This window comes from Oryzias latipes, chromosome 12 (assembly GCF_053564925.1).
Source record: "Oryzias latipes strain Hd-rR chromosome 12, Olatipes_Hd-rR_3.1".
Classification (NCBI taxonomy): domain Eukaryota; kingdom Metazoa; phylum Chordata; class Actinopteri; order Beloniformes; family Adrianichthyidae; genus Oryzias; species Oryzias latipes.
In genome coordinates, this window is record NC_136248.1 from 11639714 (window position 1) to 11652244 (window position 12531).

Sequence of the window (12531 nt, forward strand, 5' to 3'; positions counted from 1 at the left end):
AGAGGTGCTGGCTGATGAATATGTGTTAACTCACAAAACATCCTTCCTCGTGCCAAACAACCACCCGAGAGCTGCTGCTGTACCTCAGCCGACTCGCAACAAACCACGTGCATCCAGAGAAACATGCGAGTGTTTTTATTGTCACAAAACTGGACATGTCATCGCTGACTGCGTTCTCCTCCAAACGAGATCTGAAAATGCCCAACAGAGTCCTTCTAGTCCAAAAGGGGTTGGAATCATCTTAAAGTCAGGTAAAAGGAAGAAACACTCAGCCTCCTGCTTTAAACCTTTTGTCTTTGAAGGTCTTATCTCGCTGAGCGGCAAACGCACGGATGAGCGCTCAGTGCGCATTTTGAGGGACACAGGTGGTTCCCAGTTCGTTATTTTGGATAATGCATTATCATTTTCAGATTCATCCTCCTGTGGATATACCTGCCTTCTTCGTGGGATTGGCATGGAGTATTCTCCTCGCCCCGTTCACCTCGTGCATCTAAAATCTGAATTAATTTCAGGTATTTTTCCCATGGCAGTTTGTCCGGAACTGCCCATACAAGGTGTTACAGTTTTGCTGGGAAATGATGTGGCTGGCGAAAAGATTGTGCCACATCTCGAGGTACCCCCGAAAACCACCTTAGCGCCGAAACGTCAGCGCCGAACAGCCATGCACAGGCCATACCCAGCCTGCGCCATTACGCGCGCGCAGCCGCGAGATGACTTGTCTGACGGTTTATCTATGCATTTTCTTTCAGGAACTAACCGTGTCACGACGTCGTGTAAATCTGACAGTTTTTCTCAAAGACAGGAGACCATGAGAAAAGGTCACACGTCTGATTTGGAGCACTCTGGGAAGTCCGCGCCCCCCGTATGCGCACAGCGACGTGCCACACGGAGAGCTGATCCACTTTTACGCACGGCTTGTTTTTGTTGGATGTCCTGCATGTGACCCAGTGGAAGGGGCACTAGTTTTTAGACCGGGAAAATTAGGCAGCATTCACACCTCGCAACGTTCCACTCAGGCCTTAGGCATGAGTTCCAGCCCGGAACTCCTAACCAGCGCCTCCGGCGCTCGGTTTTGCTGGAGAGGAGAACCGGTTAGGTGATGACATGTCCAGTTTGGATTCACGTTCTCCCTCAGAGTAAGTTGTGCATCACACACTTAATTTCGTTTTGGTTGGTTTGCTTGCAAATCTTTATATTTAAAGGTTTGCAGCTTAAGGGGAGGGGTGTTACGACCCCTGGTAGTTGTCTGCTTGTCTTGTGTGTGCGTGTGTGTATGCATATGTGTTCTCAGCTCCTGTAGAAGTCCAGCTCCTGCACAGCTGCTGACTCCGCCCCTCTGCAGAGCTGATTGAGGCTGCTACCTATCGCCTGGCTTGGAGGGAAGCTTAAAAGCTCCGAGGATCCTCTGCTCCAGGGGCGGCTGCATTCCTGAGTGGGAATTTGTTCTTCAGTCTGCCCCTGCTGTCTGCCTGGCCTTAGCTTGAGAAAGCCTCTGGTTTCCCCCTTAGCTTTGATTCTGGTTTTGTCCTTTTGTTACATTTACTCTTGTGGTCTTTTGTTTGCATTTTGAGTAATTTGGTGCCTTGCTTTAAAGCCTGAGAATTTAAGTTATCCCATTATTTGTTGCACCTTTGCTGTTGAGTTGATTATTTCTCTTTTAGTCCCCTATGAGTGTTATTTGTCACTGAATAAACGGCTGTGTGGCCAACTTTAACCCCGCCCGGTTATCATAATTTTCTTTATGTTACACATTTCTCCCTCCTCTCTGAAGAGGGACGTAACAATAAACTTTTTTTCTTTTGGATTTTTTTTTTTAAACAAATAGCCACTTTGACTCCTGGGGTCAACATCTGCTCTGGAATAAAGCCAAGAATACAAAGTTGGTAAACAAGAATTTTACAACTTTGTGTTGGGTTTTATTTGAACACTACACTTTGAAGCCAACAAGTTAGCGATATTCCTGAAAAAATAGCTACTATTTTGAGTGGGAATTTTTCAGTCAATTGCATTAATTCAGTTTCTCTAACATGTGAAGGAAGTGTCTCAGCCCTTTTCTTTTTGAAAGTTCTGTTAACTTTAATTCTTAGAAGATTTCAAGGGGCATCTTATTGAGCATGTGTGTTATTGTTGCCAAACTATCAGTGTTAGCCAACTTAGAAGAACCTCATTTAGTACAGTTTGATAGTTTTCAGTTCACAGAAGCAACAAAAAAAGAGTTTACCGCCAAATATGACCAGGCCAAAGCACCATTCTGTGTTCCTCAGGGTACATCCTCTCAACAGCACTTTGTCATTGTCCAATCCATGAGTTTGTCCTTTCACAGTCAGGGTTCCTTTGAACTTGTCTAAACGGTTGTTGGGGTGTTCACATCTCACTTCACCTGAGAAGCAATAGTGTGTAGTGCAAGGATGACAAACCAAAGTATTACATTCAAGATGTCAACAACCTGTTATTCCAGTTTCTTATGAAGAATACACAACATATTTAGAGAAACCTTTGTCAAAGTTTGACTCAATCATGCAACTATTATTTAACTACTGTGACTGCTACTGAGATTTTAAGGAATAAGCTTTATTATTACAGACTCAAGGTCCATTTGCAACAATAAACACAAAGCAAATAAAAGACTTTGGAATAAAATAAAAACATTTATACAAGTATAAAAACAATAACGTAAAAGTATAAAAACAATCACATACAGGTATAAACACAACACTATAAAATAACCAAGAATCATAAACTAAAAAAAAAAAAAAGATTAAAACTACTGCTGACTAAAAAAGGTAAAACCAAAACTTCCAAATAGGGGACTGGGTATCTAAATCTCTGTACCTTAAATTGGTGAGAGTGAAATAAGCAGTGTCAATATGTTTACTGTCAGCATACTCAAACAGCAAATATACTGCAAACAGGATCCTTCTGTTTTGCCAAATCATCTCTAGAGCTCATCACTGTTTGGAGGTGTGATGAGGGCAATGTTGACTTTTCTCCATGGCTGATGTTTTAAACTCTCACCTGTAAATGTAGAATATGCTTCAATGTCGTTTCCCAACTCTCCGGTCACAGTAAGAGCCTGTTTCACTTTCAGATTGGTTTCACTGATGAACAAACAGCAAGGCAAAAGTAATTTAATTTGAAAGGCAAAATTTGAACACACAGGCAATTCTTTTCATAGCTGAAAAGTTTTTAAAAAAATTTTAATTAAGTAAATTTTAATTAAGAAAAATTATAAAACGATATAATATGAAACAAAATGAAAATATTAGTATGGTTTGTCAGAGTTGGTTCCATCTGTGCACACAGTGGAACCAGCAGAATTTCTAAAAGCAACGTCATCCCATTTGGTTCTGTCTTTGATAATGTTGATTGTTTTTTAGGTGACGATCCAATTCATCAAATAAGATCAAGGATTCACACGATTCCTACCATTTGATATATCATGTTTGAATGATTGTTATATCTATGTCTTTTTCTGAATTTATAAAAATTAAAAGCATTTGTATTTTATTACAATCACTTGTACTTTTATTTAAAATACATCCAAAATCCAAAAAACATAATAGGTAAAACATAAAGCTTTTATAAAATTCATTTTCAAACTCCCAGACTTTAGATGAAGATTTTACAGACCCATTCCAGTACGGCTTCTCCACCATGCTTGCAGGCAGTCATAAATTGTCGAGGATTTTTCAAACAAAACTGTTTTTTTTTAAACATACTCAACATAAACTGAATTTCATTCTCAACTTAGATCATCAGTCTGTTGCAGGGCCCACTTGATGGGTTTACTTCGAAAATGAGAACTTTTGCTGACACTTTACTTTGAAGATTTATTTACTTTCAGTAACAGTGATGCATACGTTTAGTTTATATACCTAAAGTCCAAAATTATTCTGCAATTTCGATCGATAATGGCATTGCCTGAAGTGTATACTTTATTTATAAATATCCATAAACTGTGATCTCAGAACCATTCATATTAAAAAAAATTGATCAGATTACAAATCTCTTCGCATTTGGATATTCATTATAGCCCTAGTCCTCACGCTAGGTTCTATTATACCATGGTCCGGGTGAATACTCGATTCTGATTGGCTGCTGAGTGTGCATGAAAACCTGATAACCGCACGGTGAAAAAAGAAGTTCCGGTCACCTAGCTTAAATGTTTTGTATCACTGCGCCGGCTTCTTTAAAACAATCTTTTGTTTCATCATTTGGACAAAAACAAGCGGTAAGAGGTGAACTTTCTCTCTGAACTGATGCTTCATTCAACCCATCAGAAAGATCAGCACATATTTATCGCCGAATCTTGACTGCAGCGGTGGTGCGGCACGACGCTGACTATTTGATACGCCGCATCACGTAACAAATAGTCCGCTTTTGTGATAAAAGCGATCCAAATCGGAAAAAAACAAGAATTAAGGACTAAAAACTGGTTAATATGTATTGCTTTTGTAAGTGACCATGGTATAAACCGGTTATTGACCTTTGAAGTGTGCGTTATTACTTTTTAACGAACGCCGCGGAAGCAACCGTCCTCTGCTTCGTGTTGGACGGTTCAGGCTTACACGGCGTGCGTTAAAAAGTAATAACGCACACTTCGTCTGCCATTAACCCTTACATAACAGATCGCCTACTGATGATTTTAGACCTATACTGGGTTTCTGCATTACAGGTAGATATTAGACTTATTTGGATCCACACCATTCAAACCTTTTTAAACTAGCAGGGTTTTAAAATACATTTTAACGTTAGCCTAAGAACTTGAGAAAGGGAGGATTTGGTCAGTTCTCTTGTATGGCAGGAGCAGTCTAAATAACTTGTAGCTTTTCCGGTCTTTTTTTAATCTTAGAAAAGCAAACAGAAGATTTGAAGAGTAGTCTGCAGGAGATGAAATCATAAACCAGCTTCTTCAAATTTTCTCTATAAACAAGATATGACTCTTATGTAGATGTTTTTTTTGTTTTTGTTTTAATTTAACTGTGACACCAACATTTAACCAAGAATTTGACTTACAGTCTTTGATTCATCAAATCTAGCTCTTTATATTTGTTTTTTTTAAATTAATTTTTATGAACATACATGGTCTGAGCCAGAGGAAGCAGATACAAATTAAACAACAGAGCTATTGGAATTGACCCCTGAGGCACTCCTAGATTTAAGATGACCAACTAGTCCATATCTTTTTTTTGCTTGTCCTGTCCAACAGCTGAGCAAACAGATGAGCGCTGAAAGCCTCTTGTGTTAGACAATTTTCTGTTACAACAGGGGTTATGAATCTTTTGAAGCTCCAGGTGTAACTAACCCCTTTTAAAATGTAGGCAACTAGTCCATATCTGATAACCTCACTTGCTTTTTCCAGTCTGTCAAGGTAAAAAAAAAATTGGTTGAAAAAGTTCAACCAGGACTAAAATTGACTTTTGACATGGTAATGTTCTGTATCAGTAATGCAATTTAAGAGGCGATAAAGAGGCAACAAAATAAGATTAGTAGTTCTTTTAACTCACCCATCTAATTCAGCTGTTTCCACATAGACCAAATTCAGAGGCTCACTGCTGGACAGCAGCAGAAGATCTGCCTGAAATGTCAGCACAGAAAGTCAGAATGCTAAGGAAGAGGTGAATAACATCTGTTATTTGTAGGTTTTTGATTTTTTGTTACTTGTAAGGTTGTAAGATTAATCTACTTAATCGTTGGACCACGTGTGTGGCAGCAAGTAATTTTAGTTCTTCTATTTGCGTTTTTTTAATCTTTTCTTCCACCTTATTTGTGTTTTTTGTTTTTTATATAAATCAATATGGAGTTCTGCAACAAAGGACGTAAACTTAATTACTTTTGCATTTTGTTTTATTTATTTATTTATTTAACTTTTTGAGCTGGCCTCGGGGGGATCCTTCAGGATGCAGTTCCCTTGGTTACTCTTGAGATCAGCTGTTAGCTCTTAGCCAAGCCGAGTTTCTCCTCGCTGGAAGGCCAGTGGTTCTAGCCGAGAGAGGGAGAAATTGACGAGGCCACAGAGAGGGAGTTAAATGCCGGGAGAGAGGACAGAGTTCTTATTATGGGAAGCGTCCGCTCTCAAACAAGCTGGACGAGCTAACGGTGCTAACGATTTTGCAGCGTGTATACTGGGAGACCAGCCTGCTGTGCTTCACCGAGACGTTGCTCAACCAGGACACAACACACTCCCTGGTCTCTGTAAACAGATTTACACTGGTGTGGAGCATGGCGCGGAGCGGAAAGAAGAAAGGTCGTGGACTTGCAGTGTCCGTGAACGAAAGGTGGTGTAACCCGAACCACATCGCTATTAAAGAACAACACTGTAGTAGGGACATTGAACTGGTGGCAGTTAGCGTTCGGCCGTACTACCTTCCACGGGAGTTCATCCATGTACTGGCAATCTCCGTTTACATTCCTCCATCGGCCAACACCACTGTTGCTTGTGACTGCGTGCACAGCACCGTGTTCCACCTGCAGACACACCCGCAGGCCCTGATTCTGATCTCTGGGGACTTTAACCATGCCTGCACCCCCCCTGCCACCTTCTCGAACTTCACCCAGTATGTAAACTGTCAACAAATAAAGCTTTGGACCTTCTACATTCTAATGACAAGAATGCATACACTTCTGCCCCCCTCCCCCCTTTAGGACGCTCTGACCACAACCTGGTTTATCTCTCCCTTGCTTACACTCCAGTGTTAAAACAGCAGACCCCACAGGTTGAAACGGTGAAGATCTAGGCTGAAGAGGCAACAGAGCAACTAAAGGACTGTTTCAACACCACAGACTGGGACATTCTCTGCAGTCCACATGGGGAGGACATTGGCAGTCTCACACACTGCATCACAGACTATGTACATTTTTGTGTGGAAAACACAGTGCCAATAAAGACAATGGGGTGTTTCTCGAACGATAAGCCGTGGGTCCCTCCTGAGCTGAAGGCCCTACTAAATGAGAAGAAGAGGGCTTTTCTCTCTGGGGACAAGGAGGAACTGCGCAGAGTTCAGAGGGACCTTAAATACAAAATCAGAAGGTAAAAAGACAGCCACTGGAAGAAGTTAAAGCATCACCTGTAACATAACAACGTCTGTGATGTCTGGAGAGGTTTAGAACACATCTCAGGCCACGGTGAGGCCGGAAATGGTCGTGTCAGGTGACAGGTGACCAAGTCTGGGAAAATAAACTGAATCTGTTCTTTAACAGATTTGATTTTGCCCAGCCCCCAGTCTTCATCCACACAGCCCTCTCTTTCCACCTTTCCAGTCCAGGCGTCTCCTCCCAGCCGCAGCTATTCACACCTCAGCACCAAGCAGTCCACTCTGCCCTCCAACCGCAACAAACGCACCCCCCCAAAAACCCACAGCTTCAGACCAGCCACTGCCCACCCCCCTCTGCATCACTCAGAACTAAGTTAGGAGGTTAGGAGGGAGTTAAGGAGGACAAATGCACTGGACCCGCTGCAGTTTGCATATTGACCAGGCATCAGGGTGGATGACGTCATCATCTACCTGCAGCATCTGGGCCTGTCTCACCTGGAGTCCCCTGGGAGCGCTGTGAGGGTCATGTTTTTTATTTCTCCAGTGCTTTCAACACCATCCATTCATCATTCACTGTTGATATCTGTAGGTGGCAGGCGTGGACCAACATCTGGCTGCTTGGACTGTTAATTACCTCACAGAAAGGCCACAGTTTGAGGGGTAGCGTGATTGTGTGTCTGATGTGGTATTCTGCATCACGTGGGCACCTCAAGGGACTGTGCTCTCCCCATTCCGGTTCACACTGTACACATCAGACTTTAAATACAACTCCCACCACTGTCACTTACAAAGGTTCTCAGATGACAGTGCCATTGTTGGCTGTGTATGAGGGGGAGATGAGCAGGAGTACAGGGGTGTCAGCTCTGACTTTGTGGGCTGGTGTGAAAATAACCACTTGCTAAACACCAGCAAGACAAAGGAGCTGGTCTTTTGGGTGTGTGCAGATAGCTGCAAAGGGCTTTTTATGACACTGTGGTGGTCCAGTATGGAGTTGTGTGGTGGGCAGGGGGCAGTACAGACAGAGACAGGCAGAGACTTAAACTGGTCCTGGGTTGTACACTGGAGTCCATCGAGGAGGTGGCGGACAGGAAGATTTTGGCTAAGCTTACATCCATCATGGATAACCCCTCTCAAGCCCTGCACCAAGCTGCAGAGGCACTGACCAGCTCCTTCAGCACGAGACTGTTACACCCACAGTGCAAGAAGAAGCGCTACCGCAGGTCATTCCTCCCCACAGCCATCAGACTATGCAATACAGTACTAAGGTGACACACTATGTACCTACACTGTGTATTTCATTTGTTTTTGCTGTTGTTGTTTCTGTCATTTTTATTGTTCTTACCACATGTAAGAACAAGGTAAGTACAAATAAAGTACCTTGACCGTTAGGTCTGCACCCGCTGCATGTTTCATGGTATTTACCATGAATTTACCACAGAAACTACCCCTTAAGTACAATGAAACTGTACTGTAAAAGAAAGTCAGCCCTATTTCCACTCAACTACATGGTACTTTCATTACTAATTACCGGGTATGTTCACTTGAATATTACTAGGTACTTACCCCTTAAGTACAATGAAACTGTACTGTAAAAGAAAGTCAGCCCTATTTCCACTCTATTACATGGTACTTGCAGTAGTAAATGCTGGATTTGTACACGTATTACCTTTCTGTGCAGTGTACATACACACTTGGGCTTCTGACCTCACGAAATGAGACAATGCTAACTTGTTGGTAAGGGTAAAGTAACTGCATTGTAAAAACATGTTCTGGCCTGATTACTTCGTGAGACAAGTTTAAAGAGAAAAAAGACAGCAGTGAAAACAACAATCTTTAATATGATACATGTCTTCAGCATACAAAGTGTCATCACAATGAAATATGTCCATCCATCCATCCATCTTCCTCCGCTTATCCGGGACCGGGTCGCGGGGGCAGCAGACTGAGCAGAGATGCCCAGACTTCCCTCACCCCAGCCACTTCCTCCAGCTCCTCTGGGGGGACCCCGAGGCGTTCCCAGGCCAGCCGAGAGACGTAGCGTGTCCTGGGTATTCCTCGGGGCCTCCGCCCAGTGGGACATGCCCGGAACACCTCTCCAGGGAGGCGTCCAGGGGGCATCCGGACTAGATGCCCGAGCCACCTCAGCTGGCTCCTTTCGATGTGGAGGAGAAGCGGTTCTACTCCGAGCTCCCCGCGGGTGGCCGAGCTTCTCACCCAATCTCTAAGGGAGCGCCCAGCCACCCTACGGAGGAAGCTCATTTCAGCCGCTTGAATTCGGGACCTCGTTCTTTCGGTCATGACCCATAGCTCATGACCATAGGTGAGTACTGGAACGTAGATCGACCGGTAAATTGAGAGCTTTGCTTTTCGGCTCAGCTCTCTCTTCACCACGACGGACCGATAGAGCGACCGCATAACTACGGACGCCGCTCCGATCCGCCTGTCAATCTCACGCTCCGATCTTCCCTCACTCGTGAACAAGACCCCGAGGTATTTAAACTCCTCCACCTGGGGCAAGGACACTCCACCCACCGAGAGATGGCAAGCTACCTTTCTCCGGTCAATGAAATATGTTTTAAGTACAAAACAAAGGAGCATTCCAAAAAACACATTATTGGCCTGAGGGTCGTGCTTTTTGTCCGTCAAAATTCCTTCAGCAGAGTTTAGTGATGGTACAGGACTTATTCAGGGTTTGTAACTGCAAGAAAATTCACAATAAAAGCTCAAATGAAAATAAAAAGCATAACGACTTTGATGAAATACAAAATAAATGTTACTTATTTAATCATTTCTGTAATGAGTTTGATAAATCTCTGTGTATTCTATATCGCTTTGACTGTAATGCTTGAAATTAATCAATTATCCTCATTTATAAACATGATAATAAATTATTCAAAACTTAACTTTTTTTAAATATTGTTCTAAAAATGAACTTGTTTTAATATATAACGTCAGGAAAATATGCAAAACAACAAGGCTAAATATTTACTTTTAATACTAAAAACACCCCGACTGTGTGTTTTTGTTAAGTAGGTCGGGGCGAGTAATGTTGCAAATTCCCAGCGCACTTGAATGCAGCACAACTACCCCCAAAGTAAACATGCATTAATCCAGAGAGCCTCGAGGCGCGCGCAACAGTTTGAATTTCTCTTCATCTGGCAGGTAAGCCAGTGTTTTTGTTTTTTTAAATATTGGATAAATCAGTGTTTTTCAACCAGTGTGCCGCGGCACACTAGTGTGCCGTGGGAGATGGTCAAGTGCGCCGTGGAGAAATTGCCCTCATTCACTGATCTAAAAACATTTTCCATCTCCAGGATTTCAGCTCTGTGTTCATCCAAACAGGCCCTGATAAAACACTGAGTAGTTAGGAATATAAAAGATCTTAAAATGACTTTTTCTTTGTGTTTATTTAATTCTATTAAAGACATTTTGATAAGAATCACGGTACCGCGATTTAGCTGCAGCTATAACTGTGAAGGAAAAGTCCCGCCCCTTTAACTGTCTCCGCCAATCATTCTTGAAGGCTTAATCACATGTCATCAGTCTGACCAATCAGAACCCTCCTACCCCCCTTTCTCTACCCTCCTACCCCCCCTTCTCTCTAACGTCCCTCTCTCTTCTTCCCCTCTTTCCTTTTCCGTCCGGTCCAACACCAAAGATTTTCAAACATGATTGAAATTAATAAAGTTTGGCCTCAATTACAAAAGGGGTTTATTCAGACATACCTTTGGTTTGTCTGGAGATTAATAACCCCTCTTGTTAAAGTAAAATATGTCCAACACAAGAGGCCCTCAGCACTCATCTGTCTGCCCAGCTGTTGGACAGGACAAGTAAAAAAAAAAAAAAAAAAAAAAAGAAGTGGTTAAAGTCTTCACTTCCTTGTTCTTAATTCTGCTGATAAAGTCGCTCAGTTCTAACAAAAATACCAGCTAAAGCTCGTCTTTAGCTTGTGGTTCATCTCTTAGAAAAAAACAGCCGCAACTTCCTGCTTTTTCTGCCACAATTATCACAAAAATCCACTTGAGAAATGCTTAAATTTTCAAAGTTTGTAATGAAAATCTACAAACATTGTTGTTACTTACCAGGAGAGAGGCACCTGTAAAACAAGCACGTAGCCTAAATGACAAAGTCTGTTGTTCTGTGCTTGTTTGACTGAGCTCACGTCTTTCTAGGAAAATCAAAGAAAGGCGTTTATTTAAAATAATGATGACGTACTTCCGTCTTTTTACCGCTTTAGATCTGCTATGGTGAAGAAGACATCCCAGACGAATCCGTGAAGCCACAGGAGAGTAAGCAAAAGTAAGTTAATTCCTCCAAGTGGACATATTATTTACATTAATGAAGAGTTTAACTGCATTTTCTTTTCTTTCTCCGTTTTTATTTTATTTTTATCTATTTATTTATTTTCAAATATGATAGAGACAACAATACCACCCAAAAGTGAATGTAACTGTTTGAAAATTAAAACATATTTTTGTGAATAACTGCGTTGATTTTGAAATTGCCTATTTATTTCTTTTTTCTTTTTCTTTTACACTGCCATGTTTTTCATGCTAATGCAAATTGTAGGTGCGAATAATATTTATAAAGAAGAAATTAATACAGCAATTGGCAATTAAAAGATTACTTTTTTCATTCTTTGTCTAAACAAATTAGATTTTTTTTATGGCAGTTTTGATTTTTTTTTTCTTTGATTTCTTTTTTGTTCTTGTTTATATAACTAAAATTTAAAGTTGTGAATAATCTATCATGTTTATAAATGAGGATAATTGATTAATTTCAAGCATTACAGCCAAAGCGATAAAGAATACACAGAGATTTATCAAACTCATTACAGAAATGATTGAATAAGTAAAATTTATTTTGTATTTCATCAAAGTCGTAATGCTTTTTATTTTCATTTGAGCTTTTATTGTGAATTTTCTTGCAGTTATAAACCCTGAAGAAGTCCTGCACTGTTACCAAACTCTGCCGAAAGAATTTTGACGGACAAAAAGCACGACCCTCAGGCTAATAATGTGTTTTTTGGAATGCTCCTTTGTACTGTTTTGTACTTAAAACATATTTCATTGTGATGACACTTTGTATGCTGCAGACATGTATCATATTAAAGATTGTTGTTTTCACTGCTGTCTTGGTTTCCTTTAAATTTGCCTCATGTTACAAGAAGTAGGAATATGTTTTTACAATGCAGTTATTTGACCTTTACCAACAAGTTGGCATTGTCTCATTTGGTGAGGTCAGAAGACCAAGTGTGTATGTACACTGCACAGGAAGGTAATACGTGTACATACCCAGCATTTACTACTGAAAGTACCATGTAGTTGAGTGGAAATAGGGCTGACTTTCTTTTACAGTACAGTTTCATTGTACTTAAGGGGTAAGTACCAAGTAATATTCAAGTGAACATACCCAGTATTTAGTAATGAAAGTACCATGTACTTGAGTGGAAATAGGGCTGACTTTCTTTTACAGTACAGTTTCAGTGTACTTAAGG

The 12531-nt window shown here is 41.2% G+C and overlaps 1 protein-coding gene across 9 annotated transcripts in view; it reads right to left on the minus strand.

The window, feature by feature from the left end:
- LOC101164988 (phospholipid-transporting ATPase ID) overlaps positions 1 to 12531 on the minus strand; it is a 59594-nt gene that overhangs the window by 34960 nt on the left and 12103 nt on the right. For 6 of the 9 annotated variants that reach the window (XR_002874275.2, XR_013659449.1, XM_023960688.2 and 3 more), the window contains exons 8-11: positions 6367 to 6468; positions 5508 to 5578; positions 3016 to 3098; positions 2222 to 2380 (exon numbers count right to left, since the gene is read on the minus strand). Coding sequence is in view for 7 of the 9 variants with exons in the window: in XM_023960688.2 (XP_023816456.1) it covers positions 2222 to 2380; positions 3016 to 3098; positions 5508 to 5578; positions 6367 to 6468 (415 nt within the window). In the remaining 2 variants the exon portion in view is untranslated. The remainder of the gene's footprint in view (positions 1 to 2221; positions 2381 to 3015; positions 3099 to 5507; positions 5579 to 6366; positions 6469 to 12531) is intronic. The other 3 variants (XM_078956123.1, XM_023960690.2, XM_078956124.1) reach the window with 2 other exon arrangements.